The sequence below is a fragment of the Eublepharis macularius genome, chromosome 9 (assembly GCF_028583425.1).
Source record: "Eublepharis macularius isolate TG4126 chromosome 9, MPM_Emac_v1.0, whole genome shotgun sequence".
Classification (NCBI taxonomy): Eukaryota; Metazoa; Chordata; class Lepidosauria; order Squamata; family Eublepharidae; genus Eublepharis; species Eublepharis macularius.
This window is the reverse complement of record NC_072798.1, coordinates 64,631,024-64,653,425: the sequence shown is the minus strand read 5'-3', so window position 1 is coordinate 64,653,425 and position 22,402 is coordinate 64,631,024. Positions and strand designations below refer to the sequence as shown.

General features: G+C 40.5%; 1 protein-coding gene across 4 annotated transcripts in view; it reads right to left on the bottom strand.

Moving 5' to 3' along the window:
* GRIP1 (glutamate receptor interacting protein 1) overlaps nt 1-22,402 on the bottom strand; it is a 319,786-nt gene that overhangs the window by 100,094 nt on the left and 197,290 nt on the right. For all 4 annotated transcript variants that reach the window (XM_054988325.1, XM_054988327.1, XM_054988326.1 and 1 more), the window contains exons 3-5: nt 6,636-6,771; nt 5,767-5,912; nt 773-856 (exon numbers count right to left, since the gene is read on the bottom strand). In XM_054988325.1, the coding sequence (XP_054844300.1) occupies nt 773-856; nt 5,767-5,912; nt 6,636-6,771 (366 nt within the window). The remainder of the gene's footprint in view (nt 1-772; nt 857-5,766; nt 5,913-6,635; nt 6,772-22,402) is intronic.

Sequence of the window (22,402 nt, the reverse complement as noted above, 5' to 3'; positions counted from 1 at the left end):
AGTCTACTGAAATAACCTCAGGCTGTTGTTTTGGTGGTGCATTATTAAATTAGTTCACGATCCAGATACCTACTACTCTTTTGGGCACAATCCAAACAAAGTGGATTGTAATGCTGCTTTTACACATGTTGGATAATGCACTCTCAATACACTACAGCAATCGTTTGCAACTGGATTTTCCTATTTCACACAGGAAATGACTACTATAGTGCACTGAGAGTGCATTATCCAATGATGTGTGGAAACAGTTTAAGTCCCACCAAAAACAGTAGTTATACTCAAAGTATATGTTGTTGATCCTAGAACTCATGTGTCTAATCAAACGGCCAAACAAGATGTGCATAGGGAGTCCCTTGTTTGGAAAGCCCAATGATATTTAAAACTTAATTTTCGAGTGCTCAATAGCCTAATTTGAACTAGGACTATAGCATACAGTATGTGGAATTTTAAGCCTTTCTCACCTGCTTTATTTTCCTGACCTGAAATGACGCCAGAAGTTACCTGTTGCCCCACTGGGCTGAATTTACAAGCACATCATCTGATAATTAAGTTTTTTAAAAAAATCCTTGCTGCTCTGAGTATGGTCTGGTTTGGCCCTAATTCTCACAACCACCCCATAAGGTGAATTATGTTATGAAAGGGTGACTTGTACTGGGTTGTTATTTGCTAGACATGTATTAATTAGTATTGGGTTAGAGTGAGTGGAAGATAAGTTAGAAGGAGACATGCCAGCTCAAATACTTGGAGGAAAACAGTGTTTTGCAGAACTTACCTCTTATTACAAATCCAAAAGTGTTCCCTTCTTTATGTAAAGTAACCTCCACAGTTCTAAAAATAAGACCTGATCCTTGTACAGCTGAAAAATGAAAAAAAGTTTTATAGTTACACTAATTACCTATTATTATTAATAATAAAATTATTGTAGAATTAAGATACCAAACAATCGAACTCAGGTAGTGTTTTTTCCAGTACTCCCTCCCAACCTTGATATCAACAGAGCCCCCCCACAACCTGTATCTCTGTGTTTAAATAATGTCATAATCTTATTGCAAAAACTAAAGGAGGGTGGGTCAAGTTGATAACAAATGAGACACAAAAGTGTTAATTAGAGGCAGGCATGAACTGAAATAAGAACCGAAGCTCATTTCTCACAAACTGTGATGAATTTTAGTCCGGTTCGTTTGGTTTGTATTTTGGTTCATCACTGCAGACAGCCTGGCGCTGATCGATCAGCTTCCTGGGCAATGGAGTGGGGAGGGGGTCTCCGCAGACCTTCTGCTGACCTGGAAGTGACGTTTTCATGAACAAAATGAACCGGTTCACAAACCGGGGTAAGTTTGTGAAAGTTCGTGGTTCGTGAAACGTGAGAAACCACGAATTGCACGGTTTGAAACTTTCCTGGTTCGTGCCCATCTCTAGTGTTAATATAACTTATTGTCTGGTACATATATAATGAAGACACTCTAACTCTCCTGTCCCTTCACTGGGAGGAAAGAAGACTTTGCCCTTTTCCAGCTACAGAAGAAAGAACACGTGGGTAGAGCCACTGCCCTGCATTCCCTGGGCTTCCATGTTCTGCTTACTCATCTTTGTGCTGGTCATTCTGACTTACTGCTCAAGCGCCTTAAAATACATTGTAAGATGGGCCAAGTAGGGTTTTTTTCTTTTGGACCTAAATGGAATGATGGAAGGAGAACTGTTTGGTGCAGGCAGCAGATTTGTATTCCATCTATCCCAATTAATAAATTAACAGGCCCAATAAGAGTTAAAAAAGAAATCTCAAGAAGACTATTTATTTATTGTATTTAATTTTAATTTATAGTCCACTCTCCCAGCAAGCAAGCTCAGAGCAGGTTCACAACATATAAATAAATATAATAAAAATATATATAATAAAACATTGGTAGCAATCATATGATTAAAATACTGCACTAAAAGCATCCCAGGTGGCTCACATTGCACACCACATCTCAAAAACGTCCCCAAGGTCTGCAGGCATGATGGCTAAGATTTAATAAGTACAGGTCTGGGGATGTCTCCCCCCCTCACTGGGAGGGGCTGGTTGGGTGTTTAAAGTCATTATTCCAACAATGATGCAGCTTCCCTAGATCTTGCTGTCTAAAGAAATGTGAAAATACCACAGGGCCTATCAGCCTTGCACATTCCCAGGTATAGCTGCCATCACCAAGCTGGGAAATTCCTAAAGATTTGCAGACAGAACCTGTGAAGGGTGGTGTTCGGGGCAAAGAGAGAGCTCAGCAGGGATGTGATACCATAGAGTCCATCCTCTGAAGCTGCCATTTTCTCCAGGGCAGCTGATCTCTGTAGTCTGGAGATCAGCTATAATTCCAGGAGAACTTCAGGCCCCAGCTGGGAGTTGGCAACCCTATTCCCTGGGCATATATAGGTCTACATATACTTGTAAGGGTACTTAGGCAATAAAAGGCAAAGTACATGAACTGCTCTGAGGTTCAAAGTGAGGGTGAAATAAAACAGAGAATATGAGAAAGGAGGGATAGAGTTTATCCCCTCCAATAAGAGTGCAGATAGTAGAACCCTGTAGTGTAGAGATAATAGGCTGGGCAGGCACATTGCTTATATTCTGAGTCAATAAAGTTATGGTTATGTTTCAATCTGAAACTGAAGCATGTGGCATCTTCCTTCCAGACTATGTAAACAATGGAGTATTGTAACTGCTGCTATAACCCTGAAGATTAAAATGTAAACTAAAATGCAATTTTATGAACCAAGATATTTTTGCATACTAGGAATTATTTTCAATTAGCAAAACAGCCTTGAACTTTGCACATTAAATGAAACAACAAAAAGAATCTGTTTCCGTGTAATAATCAGCTCCACAGAGAGATGCATTTCTAGTCTTTAAAATTTCAGGTCTGAGAGAAAATCAGTGGAATGTGCGCAAAATTAGCATACCCCCTCCCCCCACAGATACGTTGAAGTAAAATCAAGAGTGAAAGCAATTCCCACATGAGACACATAAAACTGAAGGATGTTACAAACTTCCTCTGCTGTCATTCTTTCTTGTAACTAACACTGAAGTAATAGAAAGAACGTTATTAATAGAACAGCCACACTTTCCCACCATGAGAATCAAGGAGATAAAATTCTGGGGGTGGAAAAGGAGGAGATGCTGTCAAGCCTGGGCTCTTAGTAGGACCGGGGAATGAATCAAAGCAACAAAATCATAGCACTCGGGGTCATACTATGAAGACAGTGCTAATACAATACAAGAAATAATTCTGAGTTCTGAGCAGCAAAGCAGATCGCATTTTAAAATTATTTTTATATTTTCATCATGTTTACTTTTCCATTTATCATCCAAATACCTCTTTGACCCAGACCACTAACATTTCAGTTTTACATCTGAGACCTCTGTCAGCATGGCTGATGAAAACTGGGACCTATATTCTCCAGATCTCAGTAAACTGCTTTCCTTGTTAGTCCTTAGACAGCATTTCATTCTCTCTCTCTCTCTTTCTGCATGTGTGTGCATGATGAGAGAAGGTATGACATGACTAATATAGGGGTAGTTGTGTTATAAGGAATTGTTTGTTCAAATTGACAGTAATAGCTAGACACCTGTCATTCAGGCTCGCCATTACCAACACAACACTTGCACGAGGTCAGGAATTCTGAAAACTTAAATGAACAGTAACGGTTGTAACTGTAATGTACTGTGACGGACTCATTTTTCAATTCAGTGGACAAAAATCACATATATATTGAATGCACATATAATATAGTAAACAGAGTTTTCAATTCTAGATAAATAAGTTTATCTAGTAAGTTTGCTGAATGCTGAATGCTCAGTTGATTTAGTTAATCAAAATCACCTAATTTGGATCACAAAGCTTAATTATTTGCAGCAGCCAGCAAACATCATAAATGGAGTACAGCAATTTAGTAGTGTTAATAAACATACAAAATTTAATTCAATCATTAGCACTAAAATAAAGTATGTTCCACTAAATTCTTAGCCCACAACAATTGCACACATCATTACCAGCAATTAAAATACTATTGAGTTCAGTAGTGTGCTTGCCAGCACCTTTCAGTTCATGTAGGATGCTCAGAGAAGAACACAAAGATCAATTTAATAATAATCACATGGATGCATGTATATCTATAGAGAGTCAGAGAAGTGAAAAGTGACTGCAGCATAAGGAGGCTGCCAGGGACAGCAATTTCAGGTGGCCCCTTTTGTTGAGCTGATTTATTCACACTCCCCCCTTCTCTCACACACACATACGACACACACACCTGTCCTGAAGTGCCATCATACGTTAGAGCAGTGATGCCACACATGGAGCCTATGTCATCCTCAAATGTGTTTTCTGGTGTCCCCTTCCTCATGCCCTAAAGTATTTCTTCTTCAAAGCAAAGAGCCATTCATGACTTTCCTTCCTCCACCTTGCTGGAGCATGAGGCACTTCAGCATATCTGCAGGGTGTACCTGTCATGAATAGATGCCTCCATTGTATGAGGATACTTGACTTGGGATTTCTCAATATTTTGAGAAACTTCAGTCCTCATGGCAGCCATTTTGGCTGTGCTCTCTCCCCCATGGCAGCCATCATGTGGTGGCACCCACTCAACGTTCTCAAGATTCCAAAAGTGCCCACAAGCTCAGCAAGATTAGGGATGTCATCACAAGAGTGACCAAGAAATCAAACTCAGCTATGCAGATGAAAGGACAGAGTTTTATGGGACACAGGGCTGCCTAGTCTCCCTGGTAACTGGTGGGGTAAGGGGGCACTTACCAGGTTTCTTTAATCTTTGCAAGCATGCTCCTGTCTGGCACACAATGATGTCTGCTCCAGAAGAATCATCCCTATGCAAAGTGCAGGAGCACTCCCGCAGTCAAAATGATGACTGTGGCATTTCTCCCACACTTCATGTGGGGCCAGTTTTTAAGAATCGGCCTGTTTGGAGCCAAAACTGGCCCTGCACAAAGCATGGGAGCATTCCTGCATCCAGCGCATCCAGCTGGGAGCACTGCACTGCATGTCTGCTCGGGATGCTGCCAGTGCTGAGTGATCATCAGGCAGCTTGCCACCTCCTGCCAATCATTGGGGATTGGCAGGCAGGGGGCAAACTGGCAGGAGTTTGCCGGCCACTGATGGGCACCTGAGAACCCTTATGTAAAAACATATTACAGTCCAGGAAACAATAGGAGGGACAAAACTTGCTCCTCATTTAGTTGTCTTGCCCTCCCTTGCACATCTAAGTCAACAGATTTACTGTTATCCATATCAACAAATACCTGGCATTCATTCATTCTGGGAAAAATAAAATGTTTCATCTTATAACAATGTTGAGGTGAATGTAAAACTTGTATACTTGTAACTGTCTCCACTAGCTGATCTCCCATAATCCCAAGCTCTCGCAATATACAGGCCCTTTCTTCGTAGTTATCACACACCAGTTATAACGATGGACGTTTCACTAGTGAATGATAAACATGAATGAAGCCAAAGAAATAACAGTAGTAAGGTTTATTCAGAAACCTTAAAATGAGCCTATGGATCTGACAAAGGAAAGAACAGGAGGGGGGAATCCTGAAAGGATTTGTTAACATGGTTCAGCCATGAATCCAGAGACACAAATCACTATGAAATGAAATACTACTTGACATTACCATTTTCAGTTTTAAGCAACTAATAATAGTTTAATGGCCCCACTAGCCTCACTAATGCAAATGTATATCACATTTAGGATTATTTCACTGTACATCTCAATACTTACAGACTGGTGGCAGCTCATACTCCACTTCTAATACAACTCTCTCACCAACGTTCTTGAGTAAACTAATGATCTCATCGTGACGAAATTTAGTCAAGTTGATGCCATTCACAGATTTGATGTAGTCTCCCACATCCAGTTGGTCACTTCTGCAACATACATATCTTCTTCAGCAAAGCTGTATTGTATTTTGTTTTTTTATTATTAGAAAGCAATTTTACTTTATTTGTAACATACAAAATAAGGTTTGGAATATTTGCAAATTAAAACAATTTCATCGTGAATGTTCTAAATGGCAGTGCAACATTCTATATTCTATTCAAAATGTATTATTATTTATTACTTACACAGTGCCATCTGAATATGTGACACTTTACAAAGTTCCACAGACAAAAATTAGAGATTTCTGTCCCAAGGAACTAGTCAATCAAATAGCTTTAAAATACAGGAAAAGATTATTATATTGTTTGGATCACATGTAGAAGCAGCTGCCACTTATATGAAGTTATTGAGCTATGGTTGTAAGGATTTCTTCATTGTTATGTTACATGTTTTTGTACATTGTCTAAAAAAAAATTTCAGTTCATTTCATTCCAGAAATAAAATTTGGTTTATTACTCAAGAGCCTTTATGTAGGGGATGTGAATGCCTCTGGGAGGACATGAATATTTATACTACAAAAACGATGCTAGGGACCTGCTCTTAAAGGAACTTGAAGAGAACCCACCACTGAAAGGTTTTGTTCAGCATTCTGCTCATATTTGCTAACTTGTTGGTGGTGGTGCTTCTTTATTTATTAGTGACCTTTTGACACAGTTCCTATTTTTGAAGCAATCACATTATTTGGTCTCTGTAGCTTGAGGACTGTTTACCTAGCAGCAATTCCTCCTTGACGAAGATTGGATACTCTTGGTTTCCCATCCTTGTCAATTCCACCAGACACTGTAAGTCCCAAAGTGGTGCCTTCTTTCTTCATCAATTCAACTATTGTTGAGCCCTTGAATTCCTCTGTTGAAAGAAGAAAATATTAGAAAATTTTAAAAATATGGTATCAAAGATGTTGATTTGGTGAAAACAAAATCAGATACATTTACTTAGTCAAGTTACGGTTGGTAGTATGGTGGTTAAGGTTAAGGCCAGGACTATTTTAACTGGGTTTGGAAGAATTACAAGAACATTGTATACGATGGTTGTTGTGGGTTTTCCGGGCTGTATTGCCGTGGTCTTGGCATTGTAGTTCCTGACGTTTCGCCAGCAGCTGTGGCTGGCATCTTCAGAGGTGTAGCACCAAAAGACAGAGATCTCTCAGTGTCACAGTGTGGAAAAGATGTAGGTCATTTGTATCTACTCAGGAGGGGTGGGGTTGAGCTGAGTCATCCTGTAAGATGACTCAGCTCAACCCCAGGAACTCAGCTCAACGTCAGGAACTACAATGCCAAGACCACGGCAATACAGCCCGGAAAACCCACAACAACCATCGTTCTCCGGCCGTGAAAGCCTTCGACAATACATCGAACATTGTATACCTTAAAGGATCTGTCATTTACTTTAGATTTCAAAAGCTGTGTTAGAGACTTTAAAGGTTACAAAATTGATTTAGCACTGAATTTCAAATCAGAGACCTGTCTCCTTTGTGTAAAGCATACAGACAAAAACACCTTATACTTTAAGACCACAGTCCAACATAGAATTAAGCACGCTTAAGCCCACTGAAATCAGTGGGCTTAAGTGTGCTTAACTGTGTGTTCAGCTGTAGTCTAAAGAATTCAGTCTGGATTTGAAACATTGTGGTTTGTAAAACAGAATATATCTCTGATACAAATGACGATGAAGCAATAGAACTCATAGGGACAATTTTGTTCATAAATTATTCCTGAACTAAATGCTGTATTTCAAACTTTTACATTTTAACAAACCTGATCTATGCATGTTCGCTCAGTAAATTTATGCTTAGCAGCTAATAGTGCAATTCTAAGCCCAGTTACGCCCCTCTAAGCCCACTGACTTCAGCAGACTTAGAATGATGTAACGCTGCTTAGGATGGCATGATTAGGCTCTAATTCTATGAATCTGAGAGTAGTTCCCCAAACCCCATTTATGTCTAACTAACATAATTGTGTGAAATCTTGATTAGTAATTTGGCATTTCTCCCAAGTTATTTCCATATTTTCTAAATGAAGTGTGTTAGCATAACTTGCCTTGATACTGAACTGCAGATGTTTCTGGACTACTAAGAGGGCTAGAAATTTGTTATAGTGCATGTGAAAAACCTGCTACCTTAACACATATTCTCTGCTTCCTACAACTATCAACTGTAAAAATATATGCAAGAGGATTTAGGTCAGCTGGATTTCCCTACTCTTTATGGACACATTTTGAACTGGTGGCTTCATTAAAAAAATAGCCTTAGACAGTAGTTCCAGGCAATTAATTTTTTAAAAAAACAGAAGAAAAAAAACCCCTTAAAATTCAAAGAGAGCCTTCGGAGCACACCTATAGCAACTGCCGCCCAAACTGGAAGTCAAGACAGTAGTTAGTAGCATAATATGGAGATTTGTGTTGTGGAATTATTTAAAATTTCTAACAATGATTGTAGGTACCATAAATTGTTTGTGCTGTAGTAGTTGTAATATTAAGTTATTGACAGTTCCTAATTAACAGCCTTCTAAGCCCATTGAATTCTAACTCTGCCAAAGATGACTCTATAAAACAAGGGTTCCCAACCTTTTGGAGCCTATGTACCCCTTTGGAATCCTCATAGAAGGTGGTGGGTACAACTACAAAATGGCTTCCACTGGAGGCTGAGCGAATCAAAAAATACCTGCCACAGGAGGTAGAACCACACACACAGATATGGAGACCGGGTCCTCTGGGGTCCAAATCAGGGGACAAGGGGTGCGCTGCCTATGGGGTGCTTCTGTGTCATCCTGGGAACAACAGCATTCCCTACGCAACATGGAAGTATTTGGTCATGCTAGGGGCTGATTCAGTAAAAATCGGCCCAAAGCACTAAATTTTGGGCTGATACTTACAAAATCAGCCTCCGGAGCAACCCATTACTTCTGCCCAGAGTTCCTAAGCAGTACATGGGCACCTTCCTACTCGAGACAAGCACACAAAACATAAGGAGGAAAGAAAACAAAAGGTAGTCCTGTGAGCCCACAATGGAGGTGCATACTCAGTCTTGTCTCACAGCCATGCAGTGGCCTGGAGCGTGACATAGGTGGAGAGCCCCCAAACAGTACACAGACAACTTACCAGGTGGGAAAGGTGCAGTAAAGCAGAGTTAAGGATTAAAGAAAACAAAAGGAAGAGTGAACATCTGAGCCTTCAGTGCCCACTGCCAAGTAACCTTTGCACCAGAGCCTGGCGGTAGGTGGGTAGCCACACAGAGGCCATGGTGGCTCAGAGCCCAGACAGGTCCAGGTTCAAGGAGGGGTAGCCAAGCAGGGGGAGGTTGACCTTGATAAAGGACAACATATCCACCAGGTCTGGGTGCAGATGTGCACGGCGGGGATGGAGGAGGTCTCCCAGGTGGGAGAATATCCACTTGCTCTGGACACTGGTGGGAGGGCAGGAGAGGATATTAGTGGCCATGATTGAGAGGTCCAGCCAGATGTCAGATTTTCTTGCCTAATACTCTAGGGGGTTGGTGTTATTTATTTATTTATTTGATTTGATTTATACCTCGCCCTCCCCACAGATGGGCTCAGAGCAGAACAGGAGTTCTGTGGTTGGCTGACAGACATTCTCTCAGACCTGAAATTTTAAAGACTATTAATTATGAATAGTTCAGAAAGCTAACAAAACAGGCCAAAAAGTCGTGAATTTCATGAAAACCACAGCACCACAAAACGCGGTTTCGGGACACACGAAATGGCCCATTTCATGACAAAAATTGCTTCATATTTTGATTCGTGCCCATGTCTAATCACTGGGAGGGCCTGCCAACATAAGCAAAGGGTAGAGGAAAAGAAGAGGAGTGAGGGAGGTGTGAGAGCACGACAACAAAGTGTGTTCTGCCCAGTCTCGGTTTAATTGTGGATTGTCAAGATGCCTGAATGCAGCCTCTTCCTCAGCCTAACCTACTTGACAGGATTGTTATGAGGATAAAATAAAGAAGAGAGAACCATGTATTCTGCCACATCAGGTAGCCAGTTTGTAAGGCATCAAGATAAACAAAAGAGTGGTGGTGAAGGAAAACGATCATGAGGCAAGCATGAGAACAGTTAACGATAAGAAGATGGAAGGGTGAGACAAGTGAAGAGATGCTAAGGGAAGACCAAGAAATGAGGTTTTCTCAAGTTAGAGATGGGGAAATAGGGATGAGAGCAAATATTTGCCTGAACATATTGCGAAAGTTAGGAAATACCAGTACTACCATACAGCATTAGGCAGAAGAGAATTGCAGAAGAACATAGTGTTGATCATCTGTTAAATAGTTCATACAGTTAGATCTCCGCCTGTCCCAACTTTTGAAATGGAAAGGGATATTGCCAATACAATTAACAGAGATAAGTTTGCACCAAGCACTTAAGTTCCAGAAATGTTCTGGGACATACCGGCATTAATATTTGTTTATAATAAAAGATGCAAGTAAAGCATGACTGCAAAGGACATCATTTGTACAATGTAGAGACAATTCAGTTTTATTACCATCTTTATTACAGCAGTTTTCCTCTGGCACAGTTAAATGGAATTGTATCCCGCCTGTTCATATCATTTTTAATATGTTTGCCTAAATTTGATTTATTTAGGAACAGCTGAAATCTTCAAATCAATTTTTATACTAAAGGTTGAAATATCCAGCTTGCTTAAATGGGCAGCAGACAGAAAGGTTAGGAAATCTTTCCATGCTTCTTTTTAAAATGAACAATGCAAGATCTTTGGATCAAGAACAGATTTCTTCCTCCAGAGGAAGGAAGAACAGATCCAGGGGATACAACCCTCTGTTTCAACAGTTTTGCAGAAGAGGAGTTTTGTCAGATGTCCCTTTTTTAGTCCTTTATGATGAGCTTCAGCATCCAAAACATTGTCCTCCTCTTCAGTATCAAGGGAACTCTAATGTTAACATGGCAAGATTCCACATAGTCAACCATCTACATCTATGAAAATTTCGTTGTCCTTGCAGTTCCTGCTTCCTAGTAAAGTAAATGTGGCAGCTTAAACTGTAAAGCATCAAGCTATCTCATGTACAGGCAGACACCTGAGGGTCAAGTCACATGACCAACTTGAAGTAGTCAGTCTCCAGTGATAAGCTTATCATGACACCGCTCGCTTCCAACTGAAGAGTCCTGCACTAATGTGATAAGGTTGTATTTGTTGTACTACTTATCGCTTGAGAAACATGGGGTGCAAACTGGAGATGCATGTCCATTAGATCAGATCAATTTCTAATTCCTCTTGGTTGATTTCATACTGGTAGCAATCAGACAAAAGGCTGGCACTAATTAGAAATTTTGTAACAACATACATTTGCAATATTTTTTAAAAAATATGTTAGCAGGTGTGATGGACTGCACTTTTTAAACACTTCAAGTGCTGTACAAATAGCTGAAGGACTAGGAAGGGTTAATTGTTCACAGAAATAGAGAGCCTTGAGCGACAGGTTACTCCAAGGAGTCTGGTTGTGTGGCATGAACCGAACAGAGAAAGGCTTCTGAGCTGGATGCTGGGGAAAGGTGAGTCTGATTTCAGCCCTAGCTGAGAGGAGTCAAATACTGACAGTTTCGAGATTCAACCCTGACTGGGGGAAAGTTGGCAAGGAAGTTTGAGAAGTAGGCACAGACTCCCATTCGGGCCAAAGAAAGGGGGATAGATCTTCTAGTGAGAGGATACTTTCCCTACCCAGTCAAACAGGGAATTAGCTATCATTCAATTGGTGAAAACAAAATAAAAAAAACAAGATTAATTGATGTACCTTGTAAAGGCAGGATTTAGGAAAAAAGCAAATAGAAAAAGGTACCCGATCAAAAATACCATGGTTTGAATACCTGCAAATTAAACACCTAATAGAAGATAGGCAAATCAATGATGGTATAAAACAACCTATTACAACTTTTGAAAGATTAATAAAGAATGAAAACAGGAGTCAAAAAGGGCTAATTTCCAAATTATACCATTTATTAATAGACTAACAACAAAGCCCGTTGTGGGGAAAAATACAACGGGCTCTAGAAAGGGGAGGGCAGGCAGGCAGGCATTCCCTCCTCCAACAGTGATCCTGGCCAGATGAAGGTGGGGGGCGGGCATGGCCACCTGATCCCAGTCGAGAAAAGGGGGACAGGCATTACTACCTGATCCACTCCTGATCCTGGCCAGGTGAAGTGGGGGTAGGCATTGCCACCTGTTTTGCTCCTGATCTGAGCTGGATGAAGAAGAGATGGGCATTTCCACCTGCTCTGCACCTGATCCCGCCCAGATGAATGGGGAGTGAGCATTGCCTTCTGCTCCACACCTGATCCTGGCTTAGTGAATGGCAAGTGGGCATTTCCCCCTGCTCCACTCCTGATCCCAGCTGGGTGAAGGCGAGGGGCGCGCATTGCCACCTACTCCACTGCTGATCCCAGCTGAGTGAAAGTTTTGCCACCCGCTCTGCTCCTGATCCCGGCTGGGTGAAGGCGGGGGGAGTGCATTGCCCCTTCTCTGCTCCTGAACCCAGCTGGCTGAAGGCGGAGGGCAGGTATTGCAGCCTGATCTGCGCCTGATTTCAGCCTGTGATTCCTGCTGCAGCATGCTCTCTGGACGGAGGCACACCAGGGTAGGAAGTGAGTTGTCTTGAATACGCTTAGTCTTTTATATAGTAGGATCTCAAACAAAAGAATGAGCTACTATCATACCAGAAAATCTGGCAGAAAGAGTGAAATGTTAGCACTTCTAAGGAAATTTGGAAAGAAATCTGGAAGTCACACAGTTTTACATCTAAGATCCTCAAGGTCAAGCTGCAAACAATAAAGATTTTAACTCACTGGTATATGACTCCTCTCAAAATATATCACATAAACTATACAAATTCACCCAAATGTTGGAAAAAACTTTGGGGAAATAGGCAGCTTTATGGACTTCTGGTGGAAATGCAGATATATACAAATCTTTTGCCAATCAACAATCAATGCTATAAAAACTACTACGGGATATGAAGTACATATAACTCTTGAAATTGTGCTTTTGAACTATCGGAACAACCCATCAGTTCCAAAGATTAGGAAAAACCTTATTATGATATTGCTGTCTGTAGCTAAATCTGTTATAGCCTCCAACTGGAAATCCAACAACTCACCATCAATTACAACATGGCATAGCCAATTATGGGAGTATTTTATACTGGAAAAGTTAGCTAACCATATTACACAACTAGAAACATCAAAATATAATGAAAACTTTTTCAATCAATGGCTACGTGTCCTTGAATTTCTTACCAACAATGAACCAACGAATCCAACAACTCCAAACATGGATTATTTTAAAGCATTAATATCTTTTTGAAGTCACTAAATAACAAATGCTATTAACTTTGAGTAATGTTAGGTTATATCAAAATGTCTACTACATTTGCCTACTCTATATATTTATTATTTGTTTAATGTTGAAATTGTTAGTTATAGTGTCTGTTTGATTGTTTGTATTATTAAGTATTTTGGAAAAATAAATAAAACTGTATTTTTTTTAAAGGAAGTTAGCTATGAAGGGTGAAGAGACCCCTGGTCTGGTGTGGTTAGAAACTGCCTTTGGAGACTCTAAGAGTCAGTTAAAAACTGAAGACGAGTACTGGTGTTTCAAGAGAAGGGGGTTGGGTACTGGAAAGAGGGTTTCAAGAACCTTCTTGAAACCAAAAGAGCAAGAGAATACTCGAAGAAAGTGAACTAAAGTAATTGGGAAAACACTGGAACACAAGCCTCTCAACACAGAGATTTAAGTAACTGTAAAGAGCTTAAGAAACTCTTATTAGTCTGAAACATAAGAACTAAAGTCTGTGCATGTAGTGTTTTTACCTCAGAGTTACCTATATTGACTAGGGTTACCAGGTCCGCCAACCCCCCCATGCGGGAGGTCGGAGGCCTGGCATCTACTTTGTGGCTTTCCCTGAATTGGGCTCGAATCAGCCCGAATCTGGCCGCTGTGGAGCATGGGAGCACGCAGCGGCCTGATTCCAGCTGAATCCAGCCTGATTCTGGTTGAATCTGGCCCAAATTGGACCGCTATGGCATGCGGGAGTGTGGCATGCTGCCCAGCAGCACACCTCAGAAATGTTCAACCCCTGATTTTTCCTGACCTTTCCCTTCTATGTAAAATAAAATATTTTGTTATTTTTGAATTTAAAAAGTTGTTTAAAACAAGGGGAGGGGCATCATAGCAAGATTACCCATAAAGGAAAGAAAGGTAAAGGTCACAGTGTCATCACACATGTATGTGCACACTAGTTACTAGTTAATTTATACAATAGGTTTATATATTTTTTAAAATAAGGCCTGTCAAACTGTGCTATGGGACTCCCCAGAGAAATGTGAGCTGTCCCTCTCTTCCATCTCCAGTCTTTTATACGTTCCAGCAAATGCATTGCAGCACAATTCTAAGAACACTTTCCTGGGGGTAGGCCCCACTGGACACACTAGAGTTGTATTCGGAGTAGAGCCGGTCAGGATTGCTGTCCAAGTTTACTTGTTACTCATGTAATCTGAAAACTGAATTTGTGTATTTTTTCCTTTTCTTTTGATGCTTGTGCTACTTATGTTGGGAACACATAATCTGTGGAAAGATTTGTAAGCAGGCCTGGCATGGGCAAATCCACCACTGGCTGACTATACCACTGATTTAGGACTGCCAGATCTGGATTGGGAAATTCTGGGAGATTTGGGGGTGGAGTCTGGAGAGAGCAGAGTTTGGGGAGGGGAGGGATTTCAATGGGGTATGATGCCACACCTTCCAAAGGAGGCAGAGGAATGGATCTCTGTGGTTGTTTGGAGATCAGTTGTAATTCCAGGAGATTTCCATGCTCCACCTGGAGGTTGCTTACAAGACCCTGCAGTTTAATATCCAGCAGTAAGATTTTTCTTGCCTGGCTGTCTAGTGGCCTAGAAAATAACTAAGGACAGTCTTACTCCACATGGGGCCCTATCTCCAATATACCCCTAGGTGAGCATACATGTTTTCTGCAGTATGGTAGGTGGGGCACAACTCAAGGCTCTTTTGCTTTGCATGGGGCCAGATCCCATAATTTGCCACACAGATAAACACAACAACCTTTCCCTGAGTTGGCTCCCTTCTCCTTCTGGAAAAAAATTGAAAAGAGGAATCAATTCTGCCTTTCAGTCCAAATCTATCAAACCTTTCTGACTTTAAAAGATATATTTGGAGTTTTACATTTCAGCAATAAAGTGGAAGTACAGGAAACAGCAGAGAAACAAAGAGATTTTGTGTTCTAATAATGTTATCCATTCATATTTCTCAGTCAACTGTACCATTCATGCACAGCCTGTAATTCCCAGGTCTCCCGAGTCAGTATAACAAACCAAAGGTGATACTGTTCTGTGTCTGGAATTTCAATTGGTTTTGGAGCATAAAAAGCAGCTGAGGACAGCTCCAACAAGTATATGGATTATAGCACTGGTTCAGTGAAGGCTAACTCTTCCACATCATGCCTAAATAAAAAAATGTCTTGCACCTACATTTAGCATTGAAAAAGAAAAAAAAGGCAGGTGTGATGTGAATGCCTGTTCCCCCCCACCCCCAAGAAAGCTTGCTGAGAAAGGCATGTTTGAATAAGGAAATGGCAAGGAGGGAGAATTATCTCCTTCCTGAGCACCACAGCCCCAATCTACGTCAGACACTCTGTGCGGCTAATTCTTAGGTCTAAAATCAACAGTATAGTCCAATAATGGTACTGCAGGGTCTCATGGACATCCTCAGATGGTAGAAAATAATCAGAAACATCTGTTTTGTTATTTAATAAATATTAAATAGCTTTGTATTCATTGTCATTGAAATTAGTGAGAAATTTGACATTGATCAGAATGAACAAACGCTCTATAAAGTTTTGAACATGAAGCTAAGTTGTCTCTTTAAAAGGCAACTCTCTGATAAATGCATGTTCACATTAACCGTTCATTGACTTGAATATGCTCGTTCCCACTCAAAACAATAACCATTGGGCACAGAGACAATCTAAGCACAAGTCTTTCTCTTCAAAGTTAAAATGGCTTTTGATGGAAGTAAAGGGTGGTGATTGACCTTTTTCAGAGTAATTATTGCTAGGAAATTTTATTCCAGTAAAATGACTGAATAAATACCATGTACTGAAATGTACTGAATTTAGATCTGCTATAATGGGCATAATTTGTGTTCCTGTCATCTTTTTGTTTTGTTAAATCTATTTTTTTGTTGAGACTGTTTTTGAGCATACGCAGTTCCAAAGCACAGCTCCAGTCCAAAGTTATATGAATATCTCCCTACTGGAGTCATTCTGGCTTGGGAAACTGGCACAGGGGAGAAGGGAGGACCCACCTCCGGCCATTGAATCCAACTCCTGCTAATTTTTAAAATGACATTCCCCTCACTTTCTGTGTGGCTGGCTACCAGGAAAGAGAGTCGACTTGTCAAAAAACATATTGTGTAGATTGGTCCTAAAACAACATATAAAAGCAACTCACAAAAACAGTTGTCATTAAAAGGTCTGCTATATGCACCAACTTCAAATTTAAATGCAAAGGAATCAGGGTTGCCAGCCCCCCCCCGGGGCCGAACCGGTGAGGGCAGGGGGCTATTGGACAGGGGGCAGTGGGACACTTACCTCCCATTTTCCCCTGTGGTGCTGGAAAATGACATAATTTTCTGTTGTGATGGGTTACCTGAGAGTGATGCTGAAGCCGGATTAATTACAAATCACCTGTTATGGTCTGTCACACCATAAAATGCAGTCATTATCCAGAGTGACAGGGAAGCGCAAGAGAATGTGGGCTCCCTCTGGTGGCTTTCCCCCACCAGACAGGTGAGTGGGGCCAGGGATGACAGGTGGGGGCAGGGAATTCTCTGCCCTAGCCAGGGACAGGCAAGCCTAAAATGAATCTATGTTTTTCATATTTCAGGTGATATTACCTATAAAAATCATTTTCCTTGGTCTGACCAGCTTAAAAACAACAACAACAACAAAACAGATGTGGAGAAATGACTTCCAACCTAGAGATCATATTAACATTGCAATAATTAGGTCTACACTCTCCATGCACAGAGCACTTCAGTGCTTAGAGATGCAAATGGCTCTGGCCAGAGTGACACAAAAGGTTTACCAGCCCACATCTCAGCTAGCCTATCACAATTAAGGAACAGAGACTGGGGAAGGTAAGCCCAGAGAGAATGAAATTCTATGGACTTGATGAAGAAAAGATTTTTTCCCTCTTAACCTGTTCAGCTGTGCTCAAGCCATGACAGACTAAGCCTTTACAATGGGAGTCCATCTTGACCACATGTTGAAGGACTGTGAAGAAAAGCCCCCAAATCTGTAAACTAAAGTAAAGGAGAATTTTAAAGACGATAGCTTTAAGAGTTACTAGCCCATGTTAATTCAACATTGTTTAGGGTACACATGGTGGTGGAAATTGCTATCAAGTTGATTTATGGCAACTCCTGCTGGGGTTTTCAAGGCAGCAACAAACAGAGGTGGTTTCTTCTTAAAGTATATAAAAAATTAAGTCATTCTTTCTACATTTTATGTTAACAAAGTCTATGTAAAATTAGCGATTACAAGTTTCTTATACATATGAATATATTTTGGCCGTCCACCAATACATCTGTCCTTGATTCATATCTCCAACTTCTATGAAGTTATACATTCTTGTCATTTTCAGACATTCTCCAAGGTGGTTCTGTTCTAGGCATCTAGCCTTCCTTTGTCCAGCCATGGGGCCAGACTAGCTCTGTTTCTGTGTGCAAAGGCACCACCTACTACTTTCTTGATCAAATCCAGCAAGTGTTCTCCAGTAGTTTTAGCTAGATCCGTCACACCACCCATTTATGACTGTAACAGAAAAACAACAGGGAAAGGAAGCCTGTAAAGGATTTTTCTCATCCATAGCTCCGTGCTGCAGCTTCAGGCTATGTGCTCCCAGCTTTTTCTCTTCCACTTTCTCAGCTATGAGTGACTGTGAGTGAAAAGTTTATAAGATGCTACTTCTCATTCATATCCACAGGCTTCAGTATGTCCCTCTCTAAAGCACTGACTTCCAACATGGGCTATACTAATTCCAACTTCAACTCTTTAAAATTATTTCCTCAGTACCTCTACCATTCCAGGATATTTTAATCATCTACCAGTGAAAATGTGACTTACCTCCATTTAAAATTATTGTGTTTGAGGGGATTAAAGGCAAGGCAATATATTAGTGGTTTTGATCTGAGATGTCAGTTTCTTCAGATGCAAGTTATCACTTGATTTCATTGTCAAATAAAGAACGTTCTTGTGTGAATGTACTTTTATTATCAAACCCTTGTGACTGAATCTTCACCCTCTGAAATTAGAATATTCATGAATATTCCACGTATTTTAGCACAGCAAATCCTTTCCTCAGGAATATATGTACAGTCTTTGCTAGTGTTTCCGGTATGCCACAGTTTCAGGTTCTATATTTTAGCATTTCTCTTAATAAGTAGGACAGTAGGGAGCATATGGAGCTGTAGATAAATGGACCAGGCAGAGAAAATGCTATTACAGCTCCATTATTGTCTGTAGCCTTGGGCAGGAGAGGTAGGCTAAAATGATTCTGCCTTGGCAAAGTCCCTGGAGTACAGCCAAATTACATGAAGTAGTCTTGTGAACGAAGTAAGTCTCTTACAGCAGCTGGCAATAAAGTTATTTATCATCACCTCTACATCAATAAGTGCTGTATCTAACAAAACAACAGTTTGCACAAAGCACCTTCCAATTTAAGCAATCAAACTTCAAATTATCATTAATCTGCCATAGTTTGTTTCAGGGATTATTTTTGCTAAGGCATGCCCTGGCTATTCATTACATCAGCAGTTTTCTCTGTTTTCTTTAGACATATAGGATAAGATCCAGAATGTGCTTAGGCATTTACCTAAATCTACTTTAATTTAAGGCAGATATTTTCAACATACAAACTAGTACCAGCAGGAATAAACTGTTCTGAACATAGACCAAATCTTTTTGACTCAAATAATTTGCCATCTAATGCTATGATTAGGGATCCCAGGTCCCTCGATGCTGGCGGGAGATTCCCCGCTCCCCGCCTCACCATTACTCACCTGGCTACTGGGGGGGAAAGGTGGGGAAACAGGCCTCCCAGGCACACTCCTGGGGTGGCACAATGATGTCACCGAAGTGACGTCACTTCTGGAGATTGACATAATCACACCATCCTGGAAGCATGCCTGGGAGGCCGGTTCCCCCACCTTTCCCTCTCAGTGGCCAGGTGAGTGGGGGGAGGGATAGGGATCCCCTGTGCCCACAGGGTGACCTGGGATTCCTAATCATGGTATTAGATGGCAAATTATTTTGGTCAAAAGGATTTGGTCTATTGCCATATTGATTACAGCAGTTTTCCTCTGGCACAGTTACACAGAAAGTGTAGCCTGTCTATTCATATCATTTTTAATATGTTTGCCTGAATTTGATTTATTTAGGAACAGCTGAAATCTTCAAATCATTTTTTATAATAAAGGATGAAATATCCAGCTTGCTTAAACGGGCAGCAGTCAGAAAGGTTAGGAAAACTTTTCTATGCTTCTTTTTAAATAAACACATTTCATATTTTTGCATGTGCCATTTTTTTAAAAATGTGTTTAACCCACTAATCAGAAAAACCTTATCAAAAAGGATTCTTGTGGGCTGGATCCTGTGGATCCACCTGCTAGCAGAGGCACTTTCCTCTGATGGAAGGAAATAGATCCTTATGCAAGATCCTTGGATCAGGAACAAATTTCTTCCTCCAGAGGAAGAAGGAACAGATCCAGGAGATACAACCCTGTGTCTTTTGCAGAAGAAGAATTTCATAAGATGTCGCAAAAGGTGAGTGCTGGGTCCGTTCCTCCCGCCAAGAGGGTAAAGGGACCTGGCAAGCCTAGCCATGATGTATTGATTATTGCACTGCTAATTCTTATATATGATGATTATGATAACTCTGTGACTCAGGCATGTGTGATGTTGCTCTCTTCCTGCAAAAAAATATGGGGCAATACAAACGGCTTCTTAATCAATGGACAGTTTTCATATACGTTTAACTCATAATTAACTCCCATTAAAATAAATTATACAGCTGAACCTTGATTAAACTTCACAGAAACAGATCAGTATCTTAGACAGTGTGAACATAGCTCTGCTAACGCTGGAGCTTCGGCAAGGGCACCACCATATTTCACATCAATGTAATTAACTACTTTTACACTCAGCACACCCATATATGGAATCAGTCATTTGTTGACTGCGCACTGAGATAACACGATGGGAAGCAACAAGAATCCTCGTGACACAAATAAGACAGCAATCTAAATAATCATTCCCCGCCAAAGACACCCGCAGAAGGTACTATATCCTCTTCATTGCAACCTGAGCACTTGCCTGAGCAAGGAGTAGATTTAACAGACTGTGAATATATTCAAGTTCTACTAGTGCATTCCTCACATCCATTAATTTCCTCAGTCCGTTGAGAGGAATGGAAATGCTCATCTGGATGTTCTCATCAAAGCCTGCTGCTTTAAATTGTCAAAAGACCTGCCACATCCCAGCCCCACTTCCCTCTTCTGCAACAAGAAAAGAGAACCACAAAGTAATTTCCAACCACTTCAGAATTTATATCATCCAGCTTCTGGTAAATAGGTATGCTTACTTTGCATAACCTGCTAACAACATAAATATACTTAAACCCATAAAACTAGAAAGACATTTTCTTGAAATCTAGTTGAATGGCCTACCAAGCAGTCATCTTATTAAAACAATATCCAATCACCATTTTCACTTATAAGCATCTAAGTTTTACATTTTTGTCATCACAGCACATCTGACTGCTAAAATAGTGTTCAGAATTCAATACACACTATACAATAATCATAAGTACATACCAGTAGTCATAATCTTGTAAAAGTTGTATCATACCCTTCCAGTTACTTTCTTCCAGCATTTTAAGAAGCTCTAATTTCTTAAGCTTTCTTAAGGAAAATGCATCATTTCAGATGTCTTTTTTCTCATCTTCTAAATTTCTCTCACTTTCATTGTACATACTATAGCATTGTATTGTATATACTATAGAAATGTAAGTGGAGGAGGCATAGATGGTAAATTACAGGTTTCTTTGCCTGTCAGTTTGCACATTAATGGTATGGTTCATGTTAGGATTGTTCAGCTATTATAAAAATTTCCTACTTCAGTTCAAGGAGTATTAAGGAAGTTGAACTAGTCTTACTTTAGCATCCCCTCCATATCTAGACTTTGGTTAAAAAGCCTTATTATACCTCATTAGGAACTACTAACTAGTGGTATGCATAGCGGGAAAATGAGCCAAAATCACACACAGAAGTCATTCATTCATCTCGTTAAAGCCGCTTCTGCAACACAACCAAATCTGGGAAACTAAATTGCAACAAGTCTCTCAAAGGGAGCAAAGCACAAGGAAACATGAAACCAACAGGCAACAGCAGAATGCAAAGGTATTAAGTTATTGGCACTACAGACAAATAAAAAGGTGAACATTAAGCAGGCTTGTTTTTAATTTTGCTGGACTGCACTTGTTGGAGCGTTCTCCTACTTGGGAACACCCTGCTGCTTCACTCGCCTTCTATGGGGCCATTGTTGCTGAGTGTGTGTGTTATTGTACTTGAAGAAAAACTCAGTGGATCAATGGTTTAGACAAGCAGGGGGACTAATGTTTGATTCTTTTTTTGGTTAAGCATGAAAACAGTTGCCCTAGAGCCTTGTTTCCCCACCTCCTTGAAAAGAACAACATGCATTTGCACATGTGTAGCCAATGTAGGTGCGACAGACCAAAACAAAAAAACCAAATGGATCAATTCTAAGCTGGCACCAGCTGACCTGGAACAAACTAGTAATGGAATGGAATTATTCTGGAACCTGCAACTGAAAAGGAAACTTGGTGCATGCCCCTACTACTAACATTATGCAAAACAATATGCAAGTTTTCAAGTTATCCATATTAAACTGGGTCTTGGGGGTGGGTGGGTGAAGAGTTCAAGAGAACATACAAACTTGCACACTCTTCTGTATAATTTTGGCAGGCTCTAATAAAGTGTTAAATGGCTTTTTTTAAAAAAGGGGTTTCAGATCTATAATTCTCAGATATGAAAATTCCTACATTTTTAATAGGTACTATTTCTCTTTCAACATATAGGAGTCAGGATTCAGGAACCCATTGGACCCCATCAGGAAGCCTGCCTTTCCTTTGCTGACCATCTTGTACAGACACCGTGGTACAGAAGAAATTGGACCAGAACCTCTCCCAGCTCTTATGTCACACAGAACAAGGATCTGGTTCTGCTGACCCAAGATCTGAGGGGGCACTCATATACTTCTGTTGTTGCTTTGGTCATTGCCAGCTCCCCAGCCGTATCCAAAATCTCAGAGCAATGGTAGTGATGAGACAGGCATACTTCCAGAGGTTAACTGTTGAGATCTATG